Source organism: Lepidochelys kempii, chromosome 21 (genome assembly GCF_965140285.1).
Source record: "Lepidochelys kempii isolate rLepKem1 chromosome 21, rLepKem1.hap1, whole genome shotgun sequence".
NCBI classification, from domain to species: Eukaryota; Metazoa; Chordata; order Testudines; family Cheloniidae; genus Lepidochelys; species Lepidochelys kempii.
Window position 1 is genome coordinate 13,075,172 of NC_136400.1, and position 17,827 is coordinate 13,092,998.

The 17,827-nt window shown below is 45.1% G+C and overlaps 1 protein-coding gene across 5 annotated transcripts in view; it reads right to left on the reverse strand.

The window, feature by feature from the left end:
• Nucleotides 1-17,827, reverse strand: part of RBM15 (RNA binding motif protein 15) — a 39,289-nt gene extending 21,462 nt beyond the window's left edge. For all 5 annotated transcript variants that reach the window (XM_073320152.2, XM_073320157.2, XM_073320156.2 and 2 more), the window contains exons 1-3: nt 9,103-17,827; nt 7,599-7,647; nt 3,273-3,389 (exon numbers count right to left, since the gene is read on the reverse strand). In XM_073320152.2, the coding sequence (XP_073176253.2) occupies nt 14,865-17,738 (2,874 nt within the window). In that variant the 5' untranslated portion in view covers nt 17,739-17,827 and the 3' untranslated portion in view covers nt 3,273-3,389; nt 7,599-7,647; nt 9,103-14,864. The remainder of the gene's footprint in view (nt 1-3,272; nt 3,390-7,598; nt 7,648-9,102) is intronic.

The window sequence follows — 17,827 nt, forward strand, 5'->3', positions numbered from 1 at the left end:
TATACCAGCAAAGCTCTCTTAGTGAGGATGCAGTTTATAACAGCAGAACTGCCCTTTTGCTAGTATAGCTTATTTTCCTCAAGGGGGCTGGGATAATTTAAAATCAGCAAGAATTCAGTTTGCCAGTATAACTGTGTCTACACTAGGGGCTTTTGCCAGCACAGCTATGATGGTAACAAATCACTCCTCATCAAATCCCTGACCAGCACAGCTATGCCATCAAGATTTTGTTGTGTAGACCTGACCTCAGATTAACATTTTGGGACAGATGCTTTTGTCTCAATTTTCAAAGTGCCTGAGATTCTATATGTCTATAAAATTGCATATTAGAAATGTGTTAAAAACAGAGCCAACTGTCTTGGACAGGGCTGAAGACTTTTTAACACCTACTCATCTGAGGCCCAAGCACACTAGCCTGGATGAAGAACACCTAGACTGCCATATACCTTTATCTTCACTATGATTCTGTGAACGCCAGGCAAGACTAGTGTGGCAGCTGTGTAGCAGCACTCACTAATGCCAGTGGGAGGAGAGGTAGATACGGAGGGTAGGGATAGGATACAGAGGGACCTAGACAAATTAGAGGATTGGGCCAAAAGAAATCTGAGGAGGTTCAACAAGGACAAGTGCAGAGTCCTGCACTTAGGATGGAAGAATCCCATGCACCGAATGGCTAGGCAGCAGTCCTGCAGAAAAGGACCTATGGGTTACAGTGGATGAGAAGCTGGATATGAGTCAACAGTGTGCCCTTGTTGCCAAGAAGGCTAACAGCTTTTTGGGCTGTATAAGTAAGGGCACTGCTAGCAGATCAAGGGACGTGATCATTCCCCTCTATTTTAGATTAGCGAGGCCTCATCTGGAGTACTGCGTCCAGTTTTGGGCCCCACACCACAAGAAGGACGTGGGAAAATTGGAAAGCATCCCGCGGAGGGCAACAAAAATGATTAGAGGAGAGGCTGAGAGAACTGGGATTGTTTAGTCTGCAGAAGAATGAGGGGGAATTTGATAGCTGCTTTCAACTACCTGAAAGGTGGTTCCAAAGAGGATGGATCTCAACTGTTCTCAGTGGTACCAGATGACAGAACGAGGAGTAATGGTCTCAAGTTACAGTGCAGGAGGTTTAGATTGGATATTAGTAAAAAAGTTTTTCCTAGGAGGGTGGTGAAGCACTGGAATGGGTTACCTAGAGATGTGGTGGAATCTCCTTCCTTTGAGGTTTTTAAGGTCAGGCTTGACAAAGCCCTGGCTGGAATGTTTTAGTTGGGGATTGGTCCTGCTTTGAGCAGGGGTTGGGACTAGATGACCTCCGGAGATCCCTTCCAACCCTGATATTCTATGAATGCAGGATCGGGTTCCCAGGTGCTCCATCTTGCTTTTCACTTTTAAGTGGTCATTACACTGCACCTGCACTGTGCGTGATCAAACAGATATCAATAGGCCACTGAACACCTTTCAGGGAGTAACTGCTTCCATTAACAATGATTGAACCAATGACAAAGGCTCTTTCGCCTCATTATCCTGAGCCATGCAATTCATTTCTTCCTCTCCCAAGCCTACCTTTTGCATGTTCTTAGGCTCCCCTTAGATGCTTTCATGAGGAAAAGTGAAATACAATTCTTATAATCAATGAGACTTGTAGGAGTTGATTCATATTGTTGTTCCTATACTTGAGGATCTGTCTAAGAGCAGTTTTTGGGAGATGGTGAAGTGAAAGACCAAAAGGATAAATACCACATCCTAAGGTACAACCAGACTCAGAATGGCAACAAGACTCACTGGGATGATAAATGATTCCTTCAGCCTGGGATATTCAAAGGTGCCTAATTGAGTTGAGTGCTTACTTCCTTTAATGTCAATGGAAGGAGTTCCCTTAGCCTTCACTGAAAAGCCTAGTTCTATTAGATCCAAGCTCCTCCTCAAAAAAAGGTCCAAAGGGGAAGGTCTTTAGTTGGTATTTTTCATCAGCACAGGATTTGGAAAGAGTGATCAAAATATGAACTCAGGATTTGTCCAATGGAATAGTCACAGTATTATTCTCCTGAATAAGAATTACTATGGGTTTTGGGGTACTCAAATGTGCCATAAATAATTAAAATAGATCCCAGCCAATTTAACCACTGTGTGACTATAACCCATTTTGCAAGTTATAGTAAAAAAAAAAAAAAAAAAGTTTCCTTTTCATGGAGTCTAATGGGCCATTTTACTGTGAAAGAAAACGTAGTGCTCAGGAAGAATTCCTGTTAGACAGCTCTAGATGCTACTGACCCAGTGACCAGGCCGAGATACTGTGAGTTCCCTTATACCTCCTTGGCTGCTTGCACCTCACTCCTGACCCAAAGGGGCCATCTCTAAGTGTGAAAGGAGAGCTCATCATCATTGCCCACTGAAACCCTTGCCCTTGCTGCTGAAATTGCCAGTGAGGGCCAGTTCGGGCTATTTAGCGTCAAATGTGGTTGTAGTTTGTTATATGGACACCTGTCGAAGCTGGACTAAGACCCTATTGATTTCATAGGTCATGCTTAAAGATTTGTCAGAGGGGTGAGAATGTCATGGATACCGTAACTTCTTTGTTTCTCAATGATTTCAATGTGGGAAGGCTCTAGGTAGGTCACACCCCATTGGCCCAGAGGGGAGGTAGTGTCAGAGAGTAAGCCAGCCCCACACTCACCGCACAGCAGGGGTATGGCCAGATATTTGAGTGAGTGGCACTGTGGCCTGATACAGAGTTGCAGCAACACTCACTGCTGCTCACGCCTGGAGTGAGTGAATACAGGTCGGGCTCACACTCAACTCCCAGACCCAGACCCATGGGACAAGAGCTGCTGTCATCTGGGGCGAGTGTGGTCAGGCTCACTCTCTCTCCAGCACAACCTCCCCTCCCATTCAGGCCGTCCCCTTTCACCATGCCAGGATTAGTGTTTAGTGCCAGGGCAGAGGGTGCTGCTGTGGGTGCTCATGGCAAGGAGGCAGGAGCAGAGGAGAAGGATGCTGGCCTATGATTATAGCAAGGTACAGCTGAATTTCATTTGTCACAGAATTTTTTAATCAATCAGCACAAAATCCTTGACTTTTACTAAATTTATTGTGACTACTCTGATTTTTGATAAAAATGCAGTGACAAATCTAAAACCTTAGTCATGGTGAACAGCCAAGATTAAAAAAAATTAAAAAACTCTCATCTTGGTGGCTTTTTTGATTTGTTCTGTAGAAAAAGGAGGTCACATTTGCAAAAAAGTTAAAATAAGAGTTTATACAGTATTTTAAATCCTTACCTTATGTATCTGAAGATCCAGTACCTGTCTCCACAAAAGCAGAAATCATTGTAAATCTGTTAGTACTCTGGATCTCAGTGGCGAGGTTTCAGTTCCTACTTCCATATCTGTGGAAACCTACATTGGATCATCAAAAGTCAAGGTAAAGGTTTAAAATATAGCTTTAGACAACTCCAAGGTACACAAAACAAGTCTTATCCCTGCCTTATAGTTTTTACAGCAACCTTTTCAACCAAAAGAATTTAGATAACAGCCAAACATAAGACCATATAAAGAAAAGGAGGACTCGTGGCACCTTAGAGACTAACCAATTTATTTGAGCATGAGCTTTCGTGAGCTACAGCTCACTGTGAGCTGTAGCTCACGAAAGCTCATGCTCAAATAAATTGGTTAGTCTCTAAGGTGCCACGAGTCCTCCTTTTCTCTTTGTGAATACAAACTAACATGGCTGCTACTCTGAAATAAGACCATATGTTGTCAATGTCAGCTGCTAACTGCTTGCTAAGCTAAGGCCTTGTCTATGCACGGAAATTGACTGGAATATTTATTGTGGAATAAGCACAGTGATTAGTCCAGCATCAAGTGACTTACTCCAGAAGAGTGTGTCCACATGGGGAGCTATTTCAGAACAGCTTATTCCAGTCAATCCCCTGTGTAGACAAGGCCTAAGTGACAAATTCCCAAGCCAACTGAAGAATTAAAACCCACTTAACATTTAAAAAGTTGACGGCATCATGGCCAACCAGTTTGAGCACAAGGACTCCTCACTTCAATCGTAGCTCTGCCACTGGCCACCTGTGACCTTAAGCAAGTTACATCACCACTTTACCTCCATTTCCCTATGTACAAAATGGGGCTAATGCTATTCACTGCCTATAGGGATACTGTGAGAATAAATATTTGTACAGTTTCAAAATGTAAAGCATGTATAGTGAGTATTAGTTATGGGAAATAAAAAGCATATTTAAAGTTTTACAACTTTTTAATAAGAACTCATGCTTTTTAGCGGCTACATTGGACACCCACACTTTTTTTGGCTGATTTAAGGTACACACCAAGACCCCCAAAGTTGAGTACTTGGCATAACTACACCCCTTAAGTTGCTGCTTACTTGTGCCCTAATTGAGAATAACATGATGTGAAAAATAATCAACACACACTCAGGAAAAGATGTGACAATATGGCTTCCCATCATGCAGGCACTGGGAAGCAGGATGGTTTTCCCCTCCTCAGTTTGGCAAATGCTTTGTATGGTTGTGACTTGATTTGTCCCCATACACAAGCACTGATAACAGGAATACTCAGAGCTCTAGGAACAACAGTCTCTAAACAACATGAATGTGCATCTGTGTTCACTATTGGTTTAGATGAGGAAAAAAGTTTCCCCAACAAAGTTCTGCAGAGCGAAAATGGGAAAGCTTTTCTTTTAAAAAACAAAACTCTGTAGTTTACAGCATGCTTGAAAACCCGAGAAAACCGGAGGCGAGCTTTTCAAGAGTGCTCGGTGTTGGCTTAACTCTATTTCCACAGAAGTCAGAGGGAGTTTTGCCATTGACCTCAGTGGGAACAGAACTCGGCCAACAGAGTACTTCTGAAAGTCCCGCCCAGGAGTTTTCACTTAGGTTAAAGTCTAGGGTTTAAAAGGTTCACATTATTCTGAACTAGTTGGTGAACTATTGGTGTAATACATGAAAGGCAAAAAATTCTGTCTAATCTATGGGTAAAGTTTTCAAAAGCATCTAAGTGCCTCAGGAGCCAAAGCCCCGATGTAAGGTGGATTGAGGCCGCCTCCTGAGTCACTTAGGCACTTTTGAAAATTTTACCTTTACACCAGTGATACTCAGACTGAGGCTTGCGAGCTGCAAGTAACTCTTTAATGGGTCTCCTGTGGCTCTTTGCAGCTTTTACTATGTTATTAACCGACTGTAGTTGATAAGATGATAATACTCGGTCAGTCATTTTGCAGTGAGAATACACACACACACACACACACACACGATATTTCCTGACATACTGTTTAAATATGAATACATAGTACCATAGTAAATGAAATAATGAATTCATACTACTATGGTGCTTTTGGGTAATGCTGATCACTAATTTGGCTCCTGAACCACTGAGGAGTGAGTATCACTGCCCTAGACTATTTTTTCATCTGGGCCAGCAGGAACTAGGATCACAGCCTGGGCTAAGAGAGACAAAGAAGAGCATCTATGTTGCTCAATAGCAACTTCTTCCCAGGGTCACTGAGTGCCCCCCCCAAAGAGGGGGGGAAATCCATCCAGTCCAAGTATTGTTGAGGCAATGAGATGAAGCTGTGGGCAAAGAACAGCTGCAACTGGGAAAATCCCCATGGATATAGAGGATCTAGTTTTAGATGCTAGAGTTCAGTAACATTCTAGAGCCAACTGCTTTCATGTGTTTTAGAAAGCTATATCTAGAAAAGCCGTATGTGTGTGGAATCAGCACAGTGCAGTCAGGGTAGCTTCCTGGTCATGCCAGGCCCTTCTAGTCTAGTTCAGTTTGAAATGAGAAAGACCAAAAGGCATTTATTAAGAAATATTTGACAGTTAGGAAGCATGCTGATACATCCATCCTCATTTCAAATGAATTTTAGTGTTGATGAACATATATGGGATTGACAGACACAGAGAATGAAGTCTTTCATTCATCCACGCAAGAGTGGCAGTTCAGGAAACACGTTAGCTTCCTTACATTGCCCCACCAACGTGCCTCAACCCTGACAAAGTGGTGATCTTTTAGGGCCAAAAGGAAAGTTCATTTTCAATTCCTTCTCCACTGAAATTGACAAGGAGTTCATAGCACTGAATGAAGACTCATTTCACATATGCTGACCTGGGCTAAGTTTAAATAACTGACAGAGCAATTCCTCGGCCACAATGAGCTAGAGACCTCATCACCACCCACAATACAATAGCCCATTGTATGAGGACTTAGGAGTCAAGAAGCACTATCAAATCCAGATCTTCACAATAGCTTTTGGAAGCCCTAGGCCATGGAAGGATAGGTGTTTCACACACCAGAGGTCCACCTGGCACCCTAAATCTAGTCAAGAAGTAGAACAATTTAGGGTAGTCATGTCTAGGTTTGATGTGATTCAAATGTGTGACCTGGAGATTAGAAAGAAGGTGCAGCCTAAACATGAAATACCTAAAAGCTTATTTGTTGCACACTGCAGAACCCACAAGGAAATAACCAATACAAGGTTGCTTCCAAGACTAGACATCATTGTCACGTGCTGCAGAGATACTGCCCTGAACAGGACAGCACATGTATCTCTTAGTATTAATTTAGATAATGCTGCCTACATGCTAGATACTTTAGTCATCATCATTAAATAGTCAAAGAATCACACTGAGAATGCAGCAACTCTGAACCAAAGTTAAAATCTGAAGCCAGACTGATCTTCAGTTCAGGATGTAAAACTAACATGAATGTAACTGATTCTCCAGTCAAGTTTATTTTTTGGATTTAAGTAACATATCACTTGGGTAAGCACTTCACTGGAGGCAATACAAGGACTAGCCAGCGAAAGGAATCCAGACTGTTTCCCATATAATTAGTTCTCTGTTCCTGCTTGAGATGCCCTGACTTAATCAAAACGACATCAATTAATATCCAAACATCTCAGGTCCCTCATACAGGGCCCAAGCTCCCATTAAAATAGTCAATGGAAAGACTCCTTTATGCTCAAAATGAAGTTAGATTAGATCCTCTTTGGTTTATGGTTTACTGGAGTGAGAGCTGAATAGTATCTTATCAAGTGAGCAATAACACAGTTCAAGTGAATGCCTGGCAGACTCCTTCAGTTACGATGTAGTCGGCCTAAAACATTCCTGTCTTCTCAAAATATTTGTCCAAACTACTCACAGTCTGAAAACCACTGTACATACGGTTTTTTTCAGTTCTCTGGGACAGTGTCTCTCCAAGATCTAATTTCTTGCCATTTTGCAATAAAATGTTAGTTGTATAGCGTTAAGTGTTACACAAATCTTACTGTGAACGTTAGCAGCTGTTCAGGTTTAAGAGCAGACTGAACTTTTTTTTTTTTTTAAACTTATTTACAACACAGCTGCAGCAGATAAAGAGCACAGTTCCAAAGAAACATGGGTGTGAATTCAAATAGCCAATTCCCCTCTTGTTTGGCTAGAATCAGTTTACACGGCAGTGCAGTTAAATGGTTCATCTTATAAATCCATTTTCCCATTAAACTTGTTTACCTGAAGTTCCACTAGCCAAATTAATTCAACGAATAAGCACTGTTAACCTTTAAAATTATTAATTTTAACAAAAGTGTGAAGTTACCTGGCACGTTAAGGCGTCCCTCTAACCAATCCAGAGGGGCTGAACAATCCTGTGAAGAAATAACTCACTATTACAGAACTGCCATTAGAGAATCACCCTGCGCCACACGCCAACACTAATTAAAATCACTGGGGTATAAGTATCTGATAATACAGGGAGAGGAGAAATAATCTCTTAATTAAGGAGATTCATACTGATGTTGAATACAGCTAGAGACCTCTTATGGATTAGCCTCCAGGGGCATCACATTGCGTTTGCAGGAAGTTGAAGTTCCAGCTTCTCACATCAAAAGGACATCAAAATCTGACAGTAAATGCCAGATCGCTGATCCACCCACCCAGATTGCCTGTCTCCATTATCCATCTTCTTGAAGATGTCCCAATTATTTGGATTATATGAATAAAACTCCATCACCCTGTCTGGGATTGATAATCCAGGCATGTCAATGCTGAAAATGTTCAATCACACCTCTGATTCATAGTACTACTACAGGCCCACGGTCAACATACCTTTTATAAATGGAATTAAAATTATTGTACCAAATTTAAGATTTAGATGGCATATCTGAGCAAGGTGGGAGAACAAACACTGAGTAAAAATGTCTTATTTCGGACTACGATGAATACACAAGCTCCATATGAAGTTGGAGTTTTCTAGTTATTACATATCTAGAACAGCTCCAGACCATTTGGGTTATGCAGCTTAATCCTACACTTACACCAGCATACCACAAACAGAGGAGCATCTTTGTTGAACCACTGGCCAGTCGTCAGTGTACCAATATACACAAACACACACTCCCCATGCCAGCGTTAGCCCATTGGGGGCCCTAAGCAGGAATATTTCCCACCCCGATGCACACAAATTAAGTAGCACTGTGGGTTAAGTTAGTGTTTTCATTCAAGCATTAGGTGAAGGATAAGAGGTAGGTCTATGCTGCAAAAAAAGACCCATGATAGCAAGTCTCAGAGCTTGGGTCTACAGACCTGGGTTCACACTACAGGGCATGCACATCCCCCCTCGGACACTGAAACCCATCACCCCCACCAGGCTTCAGAGGCCAAGCTCTAGGTTAAACAGAAACAGCCACGCTGCTATTTTTAGCCCTGTAGCAAAAGCCCCAGTCTGCAGACCTGGGCTCCAAAACTCATTGCCACAGGTTTTATTTTTGAGGTGTAGACATACACTACGCTGCCAGAAAACTGGAGGTTTTATTCATGAGACCAGTGTCTTGCACCTCCAGTTGCTAGAGGTGCTTTGCAGCCTTTAACATGAACTCCCAGGACCAAACTAAAAAGTAGCATTGAGTGGTACTGAAGAGTACAGTCCAGTCCCCAAAGATTGGTGGTCATGGCTCTTTGATCTGGAGTGAACACGTTAGTAAAAATTAGTAGGTATCCTCAGGGGTGGAGGATAAACAAAAACAACAAAAAAAAGCCACTTAAATCAATAAAACCTTCTCCCTATAAATCACAATTCAGTTTGACCTTTAAAACCCCCTTACCTGTTTATAAGAGATTTATACAGCTGTTTGCCACGGGAACGGACACCTTGCAGAACAAAATCATGGCATCCTTTGTTGATAAGGACCTGTTGCCTAGCAATCATCCTGCATGGATGAAGGACAGGACTAGGGTTCTTTATCCACAGTAGATTACGATTTCAAGGCAACCAGAGCAAGCTCGCATCTCAAGGTGTCTTCATCTGCATGTCACACAGCGACTAGTTAATTCTAACAAAGACTGGCAAATATAACACGAGAGGTTTCTGAAGCCAACGATGCAGCAGTGTTAGCTTCCTCTTGAGCTCTGGTGTTGTCAAATGCCCCGAAGTCTCCTGCAGCAAACACGGAGTTGTACTCCTGTACTGGAACAGCCTTCCAAAGCTCAGGAGCCCCCGTACAGGATAATGCAGGAACTACAGCATACAATTTTTTCAAAGGTGCTTTTCCTCTCAATCTGTACTACAAACTGAGGTGACTGCAAGCAAACGTGCAGCCGTACCTATGAAACGATCAGGGTGCATGCACATCCAAGGCGTGTGGAACATTTGCTTCAAAACCGGCCAAAATAAGGCACTGATACCAATGCAAACGTTTTAATTACAAACGCTAGCTCTCTGGAATTCTTCATCCATTCAGAACTAAACCCATCACTGCATAACTCTGGTGACAAGCCCCTGGAGATGGAGGAGCTCCTCAAAGTGTGTCAGGAAAGGTTTTATTAACATTTAACACTTTTTAATGAGACTCATTTTTCTTTTCTTTTGGCAATTTGGTGCAAAGGTTTACGTGCATGATTCAAAGCAATTTCAAACTTTTTCTTCAAATTAAAAAAAAAAAATCAAAACTAAAGCCAAACAAGTTGGGTGAACAAAATAAATCAGAAACTTAAAATTCAGGAACTCCAGCTCTTCAAACCAGCGAAGCCCCAGACTTGCACACTGTTCTGAGGCTTTTATGGTGTTTTCCCTGCTTCTTGCATGCCCGCATCAGCACCGTTTCCTCGTAAAGATGAGGAGTTAGCAGCAAATGACCCCCTTCATTGCAATCAAAGGGAGGTGCCACAGCAACACAATGAACTAGATTCTTCAGATCTGATACAACAGGCTGGTCAATATGAAAGTGATGGTCTCCCTGCTTCTTGCTCAAGACCCACAACTATCAGATCAACAACTGAGCAGCAGCAGCAAGTACCCCTTAGCTGCAAACAAAGGGGTCAAAGGTTTGTCGTCAATTCACTTCCAGGCAGAAAAACATTTTCCTCAAAAGAAACAATTTATTTAGAATGAAACAAAATCAGCTCAACTGTGAGCGCATGTTTGAGTGACAGCTACTTTTAAGCTGTGTGAGCCATAAAAAGGGTATTCCTTTACTTTTCCAGAAATCTTGTGTACACAGCACAAAGCAAAGAGGTCATTTTTCCACTTTAAAACACGGGCATTGGCATCACAATAGCAGATACACAACTTTTTTTTTTTAAGCTGCCATTTTAGTAAAATGCACAAATACTAAACAGATAAGCTTTCTTCCACCAAGAGGCCCATGTAAATTCCACACGAGCAACAATTTCTCTTCGCAAAGGTCCATTAGAGCTTGGAATCCCATGTTATCTTCCACAGTCCGCCAGCTTTGCTTGCAGGAGGAAAGAAAAGGTAAACATTTGTACTGAAACAACAACAGGTTTTCCCCTCCCCACACTATACATATGAACATAAAGAACTACAAGGCCTTTCTAAGTATTCTACTTGGACTTGGAAAAGCACCAATACCACCCACTGGCACAAAACCTTGAAATGAAGTCACTTTCTATGTATAGATGCATAACAAGTAGTGCAGGTTTTTTGGACTGCTGTTAAACCAGGTTTACAGGATTGAAGATATACAGGATTGAAGATATTCAACAGGTTTCTAACAGGTAACGCAACATGTCAAAAATCAGCCATGAGGAAAACCAACTGAATGGTTTATAATTCACTTGATTTTCCTCAAAGGACATTTCCTGAGGGCAACTTCTCAACAAAAACATGAAATGTAGTGTTACAAGTTGATATCTTCTCATTTTGCTGTATAATTCCAACAGCAGGATGCAACTCCATTATTGTAGCAAAGAGGTCAAATCAAGGATGCCACCTAATAAACAAAACTTAAGATGTTACTATTCAAGTAGTATTTCTAATCCATCATTTTCATACAATTCGAACTGCATGGAATTAAATTCATTTAACATTTTCAAAACGATACGGTTTGCTTTGCTTAAGTCTACACAATGACTACTTTTATATCAAGTTTAATGATTCATTGGAGTCACTGTCCTTGGTTTTTATTTGTAGAAAGTCATTAAGAATGGGAGGCAGGGGGAAAGAATCCCAAATCCTCTAGTTACATGGCAATGATTTCTTCAAGTCTGGCTTCTTTTCATAGCAGGCTCTTAGCAGGCTCCCGATAAGCACTGCTGTCAACACTGAATTGGGAAAGGATGTCCCCAGCAGCCTTCACTCAAAACCTCAGAAATCTTTAGACCCTCACCCCCCCATTTTGTTCTCCACTCCCCACTAATACTCAAGGCCCTACACACCACAGCTAACATCAGCTAGATGGTTCCTTAAGCTACGCAAAGAACTTGTGTTCTCTCTTCTCTGCCCTCCATAGGAGGCTGCCTCCAAAATACCTTCAACCACTATTGGCAAGAAGAGACCTCTAACTGAACTCATACTTCTTTAAAAAGGTTTAAGACCTATTTGTCTGTGTTGCGTGTACTTCTCGTCTCTCCTCTGCGATCCTTGCAAGGGTGACATCACTGTCTAAACCACAGGAGTCTATACCTTGCAATAGTTTGAGGTAGCCTTGAGATTCACACCACAGCTGCCAGCAAACAGACTGTACACTAGATTCAAGCAAACAAAGCCGTTGGCTAACAGCCAAGAGAGTTGTATAAAGTTTGCGATTTGTAAAAATCGCAAATATTAACAAAAGTATGAGTCACTTGAGGTTCTTTCCCCAAAGCATAAAGCACACTATGAAATGATGATTCAGGAAAGGGACATCCCTTTTCCACGCTAATTCAGTACATTGTAACTAATGAAATATAGGAACATCAGCTGCACACAGCATTAGAAGAGATACTGAGCTCTTACTAGAGCCACATAATGACAAATATAACCAGAAAATGTAACTCTGCTACATCTGTTCTGCTCTATACAGAAGTGGCATTAAATTTGGACTTCTGCTAGCAATCAGCCCTGGCAAAGGAGGTTTAAGTGGACAGTTACTCCAATGCTGTGCGCTTCTATAGCATAAGGGAAAATACAGCCAAAAGAGCTGTATTAGAATCGATGCAGCCTGTGGCTAAGTGCTGGGTCAAAATGTTGCCAGTTACTTGTTTTGACTTTATGTATCCATAAAGGGTGTTCAAATCCTTGTTTGCAAAACAGAACAGCAAATAAATCAGATTTAACAGAAGCAGATACCTCATTAAATAAGAAACCAAGAAACCTGGAGTTTGAAGTACAGTCTTGTCTAATCCATATTAATATTCAGTATAGCACATCTCAAGCTCAGAGGCCAGAGATAACAAACATGACTGCATAATTTTCAAGGAAAAAGGACAGTGCATCTAGATTGCTCTTTCCTGGGAGGACTTCCCTAAGTGTTAGTTGTCAGAGATTTGCTGATAAGTGTACTTTGACCCCAAGTTTTGTTGGTTTCTTTAAAAAACAAAAACAACCCCCCCACACACACTAACAGGTGTTTTGTTGCATCTGACAGTAACAAACACTGCTCTTGGCAAGTTTAAATATTGAATACAAACAAGCTTACTGCTAGTATTTTACATTTTTGAATTCCCAGTGGTAAAGTTGGATAGGTGATCTTTAAAACCCTAAGAGTAATTAGCCCAGTACTTTAAAGTGATTCTAACTTCCTCCTGTATCACAAATACAATGAGGAAACTCACTGTAAATGCAACAAATGCTTAAAATACAGTGAAATAGGCAACACAGCATCTGTGATGAATTACATGATAATATGCAACATAGACACCTGCTAAATCAAACATTGTTTATCACAAGTGGTGAATATGCTGTATTACCTAAAACATATGGAGCATCCTTTATGTAATTGGTGCCATTTCCAAAAATATAACAGTTTTCATTGTTAATAGCAAGACAAACAGCTGCATTCTGCCTTCTATAAGCCTATTACGTTCATGCTGAAGGACAATCCAGAAGTCCTGGAGTATTAAATGAGGTTTGTAATTTTAGTCTAGAAAAAAGTAAGGAGTAGCTAAAACTAGTTTTAGTCAGTAGAGAACAATGAACACACTACAGGGTCTGAGTAAGAAGACAGTGTCACTTTTACACAGCCACATTTCAAAAACCATAGTATAAACCTAGGCAAAAAAAGTGAAAGATCATGTTCTTGTTTCTACAAAGAGGTTTGTACAGTGTAAATAAGTATATTCATATTTACACTTCATTTGGGGACTAGCTAAGTTGGGGGCTTTAAAATGTTTTGATATCTGTTTTTTTTCTAGGTTTTATCATGATAATAAGGGAAAAAAGCATAGAGAAAAATGAAATGAACTAGGTTGGCTGAACAAGGTGAACTGCTTTTTCAACATTTTGGAGAACTTTTAATATTCTGCCAAGATGATAAAAAACACTGCAGTCCCTATGACTATGAAACCTCACGTAAGGCCCACTGTACAGTATCTAAAAGAAGTCCTCAGAAGACAGACAGCAGTTTCTTTCTATTAACAAAGAGATAAAATGGTGATGAGAACTTTACATAGTTTAATTTTCACAGAATTAAAAGCCCTCTCTGAAAAAGTATACTTGTTTGGAGTCTGCATTGTGGAATCCACTGTACCTGCAACTCTGAAAAAGGCAGTAAAAACAACAACAAAAACCCATCAAATGATTAGCTGTTCTTAAAGCACCTACTTGTTTCTTGCATACAATAGTAAGTACAAGACATTCAAGGTTTGTGACAAAGTCCTCACCTATTTACCAAAATGCTGTTACTGCTACAAACCCAAAGTGCACATATGGGATACAATGGAACTCAGAACAGCAGGAACACGCCTGTTAAAAGCACACCTTCTGGGCATGCATTTCTGTGGACTGGCTGAAATCCTCAAATCAATACCTACTAAGGAATTCAATGTTCGAGCTCCAGTGTACCACAAGATGAGGTGCTAGTCACCTAAAAGAAATCAACCTTGAGTCAGTCAACTCAAAGTGAAACCATTCAGGTTCCTGATAAAGGACTTATTTAACTTAGGGCTACTGGTCTAAGGCCTTCCCAGAATTTCAAAGACTCAGAATGAGTCGATGCCAGTCCACTATCTGGTCTGTTTAAACGACTTAGTGCTTTAAATCTGGTCTTTTAAGTTTGTAATTCTAGAGGAGTTTTTAAACCTGCTTTTTTTAAAAAAAAAAATCAAATGAAAAAAGAACAAAAGTTAAAATTAAAAAAAAGTGGGAATTTTTCATTTTTAGTTGAAGCAGGCTTAACCTCCCTGCTACCCTCACTGATAAGGGATCCTCAAAATATCCTACTCAGGCTAAAGGCTAAACCTCCTTGGCTTCTAACTATAGAAAAATGTAGTTACAGAAAAACAGGCGGGGAAAATTGGCTACAAATAAAGATCGAATTAAAAATAATTGTGGGGCTTGCTAAGGCTGTATCCCATAGCACCTGGCACACACTGGAAGGGCTGTGTGGAGGAGAAATAGGCAGGGTTGGGTACAGAAAACACAAGGGCTTTAGGATGCACCACGGACAATGATCATGACCAGATAGTCGTCCTCTGATTTGGCCAGGGCCTTGGCTGTGGAGTCCAGGAACTGCTGGGAGAAGTCGCAGGGTGGGAAGGCGTGCAGGACCCCGCTGTTCTCCTTGTCTTTGTTGCCCCCCACAGGGAGGCTGATCACTCCGGCAGCCTGCTTTTGCTTTAGATAGGACACGAGGTTCCTGAGCGGCCTCTGTGTGGAGGTGGTGGCAGCATCACTGGCCCCAGATGAGGAGCGGTTGTCCGAGGTGCCAGGCACAGCCAAGAGGATGGCATAACCATTGGGCCCTGCCACTTTAATACGACGGGTGACCTCATCCAGCTTGGGCTGGTCCAGGCGGAGACGCTGGGTGATCTTAAGCTGGGCTACTTTACCACCAGTTGCTCCCTCCACCAGGAGGCTGCTAGCTACACTGAGGTCCCCCTGAAGCAGGTGCATGTTGGACGGGAAGTTGCTATTCTTCAACAGGAGCATCCCCTGCCAAGCCAGGCATAGTTTGGGGGACCCGCCAGCCTGTGACGTTCCATCTTGCTGCTGCTGCTTCTGGGGTGGAGGTTTAAGCCGGGACCCTCCACCACTGCCCCCTTCCGTGGTACGCTCGTCCTTTTTGGCTGGGCTCTTGCATTCCTGGGCAGCAACTGCTGTGGAGGTGCGGTGCTTCCTCTCTCTTTCAGCAGAGTTTTTGCGGTCACGCTTTTCATTCGGACCTCTTTCAAGACTGCCCCTGCGTGGCTCCCGGACAGGTGACGGCCGCTCCAGCAGGAGCAAACGGGAGGATAAGCGTTCTGTGTCGCTAGCGTAGCGCTCCCTGCTCCCACCAAGATCAGGACTGCGATCTTGGGGAGAGGCCGTGGCCAAACAATGTCGCTTACGGGACACAGATGAACGCTCGCTATCTGGAGAGCGGTCTAAGTGCCGGCCACCGTCCTCTGCCAATCTTCGCTTCCTGGGTTGGTCCCTGCTGCTGCTGCCACCGCCCAGCTCCCTCTCTCCTCGGTCCCGCTCCAGGGACCAGCCATCCCGCCGGCGCTCCAGACTTTCCAGTGGGTCGTAGGCAGCTGCTCGATTGCTCCTGTCCCGTACAGGAGGTGGTGGTGGCACCCACTCTGCCTCAGGATAGAGATCTCTGTCGCGGTCTCTATAGAGCAGTGGTGGTGTCCTGTCCCGTGCCCCCCGAAGTGGGTCTGGGGGAGCTCCACGGTGAGCCCCAAAGGCAGCTGCCTCTGCTACTAGCTCATAGTGGGCAGGCGGTGGTAGGGTTAGCGGCTGCAAGTAGGGTTGCTGGTAGCGATGCTCAGTGTCAGCAAAGTCCACTCGGAGGCGCCGGTCTGGCCCACCCAAAGGGAAGCCACGCATATGGGCACAAGCGGCCTGTGCTGCGTCCAGGCTCTCATACTGGATGTAAGCCCATGAGTCACCTTTACGATAGTCAATAGTGCGAATGGTGCCAAAACGGTCAAACTCCCTCGCCAGAGCGGCCAGTGGCACCCAGGGCCCAAGGCCACCCACCCAAAGCCTAGTGGTAGGAGTGGCTTTGCCATAACCAATTTTGATAGGGTTGCGCAGCAGCACCTTTCCAGACATGGCTAGCTTGGCCCGGTGTGCCATGTCCAGATTCTCAAATTTGAGGAAGCCATAGGTGCTGGTCTGGCCACGACCCGGACGCTTGATGTCCACTTCTGTGATGACCCCGAAGCGGTCAAAGGCCCGGCGCAGGTCCGACTCGCTCACGGTGATGTCCAGGTTGCCCAGGAACAAAGTGCGGTTGGCTCTCTGATCATCCTCAGGACTGATCTCCTCCTCGCCAGCAACGCCAGCACCTCCCCCTCCTCCTCGGAAGCCCCCAGCCGCTGCCACTCCAGCCACTCGCTCCAGCCCATAGGCTGGCCGCACACGGGTATCATAGAAAGCCCCGTAGTCCCGCTCCCTCTCCAGCTCCCGAGGCAGGGGAGGTGGCGGGGGCAGGCGGCCCAGAGCGAGTTGCTGTAGCCGGTAGTCCCTGTAGCCCAGGCCCCCTCCTCCACCCGCCGGCGACAGCGCCCTCTGGGTGGCTCCGGCCGGGGGGTGCCTGACAGCGGCGGCCGCGGCCGCCGCCACGCCCACGGCCGCGGCCCCGTAGGGCGAATGGGAATCCTTGTCCAGCAGGGCCGGGGAGCGGCTGCTGCGGCGCCGGCTGCTGCCCCCGACGTAGACGGCTTCGATCTTGAGCGGCCGGTCGTAGAGCACCAGGCGGCCGCGGGCGTGCTTGGCGGCGCGGGCGTCCTCCGGCCGGCGGAAGTTGACGAAAGCCACCCGCTCGTCGCTGGCGCCGCTGCCCGGCGGGAGGCGGCTGATCTTGACGCTCACGTCGCCGAAGCGCTTGAACTCGTGGAAAAGCCCGTCCTCCACCGCCTCGTCGCTCAGCGCCGAGCCCAGCTCGCTGATCTTCAGCGTCTTGTACTCGCCGCTCCCGCCGCCCGCCCCGGCCGCCTCCGACGAGGAGGAGGCCGGCGGCGCCCGGGACTCACCCCCGCCGCCCCGGCCGCCGCCGCTGCGGGACGACTCCGCGTTCTTGCCGCCGCTGTAGCCGTGGCGGCCGCCGCCCGAGCTGGCCGCCGCCGCCGCCCCCGACTCGTACTCGCGGCTGCCGCCCCGGCTGGCCTTGTCCAGGTGCGGGCCCCGCCGGCTGCTGCTGCTCTCGCCGGAGCCGCCCGCCGCTTTCCCCCCGTTGCTGCCGCCCGCGCCGGAGCCGCCGGGCTTCTTGCTGCTGCGCTCGGCCCGGGCCGAAGACGAGGAGGAGGCCGAGTCCTCGCCGCCGCCGCCCCGGGACCGTTTGGCCTTGGCCGGGGAGCGCTCCTTGCCCTTCATGGCGGCAAGCAGCTCCGGGACGGGTTCCCTGACTAACCGCCGCGCTCACACACCCGCCGCCATCTTGGACCCCGCCGCGGAAATGGGCC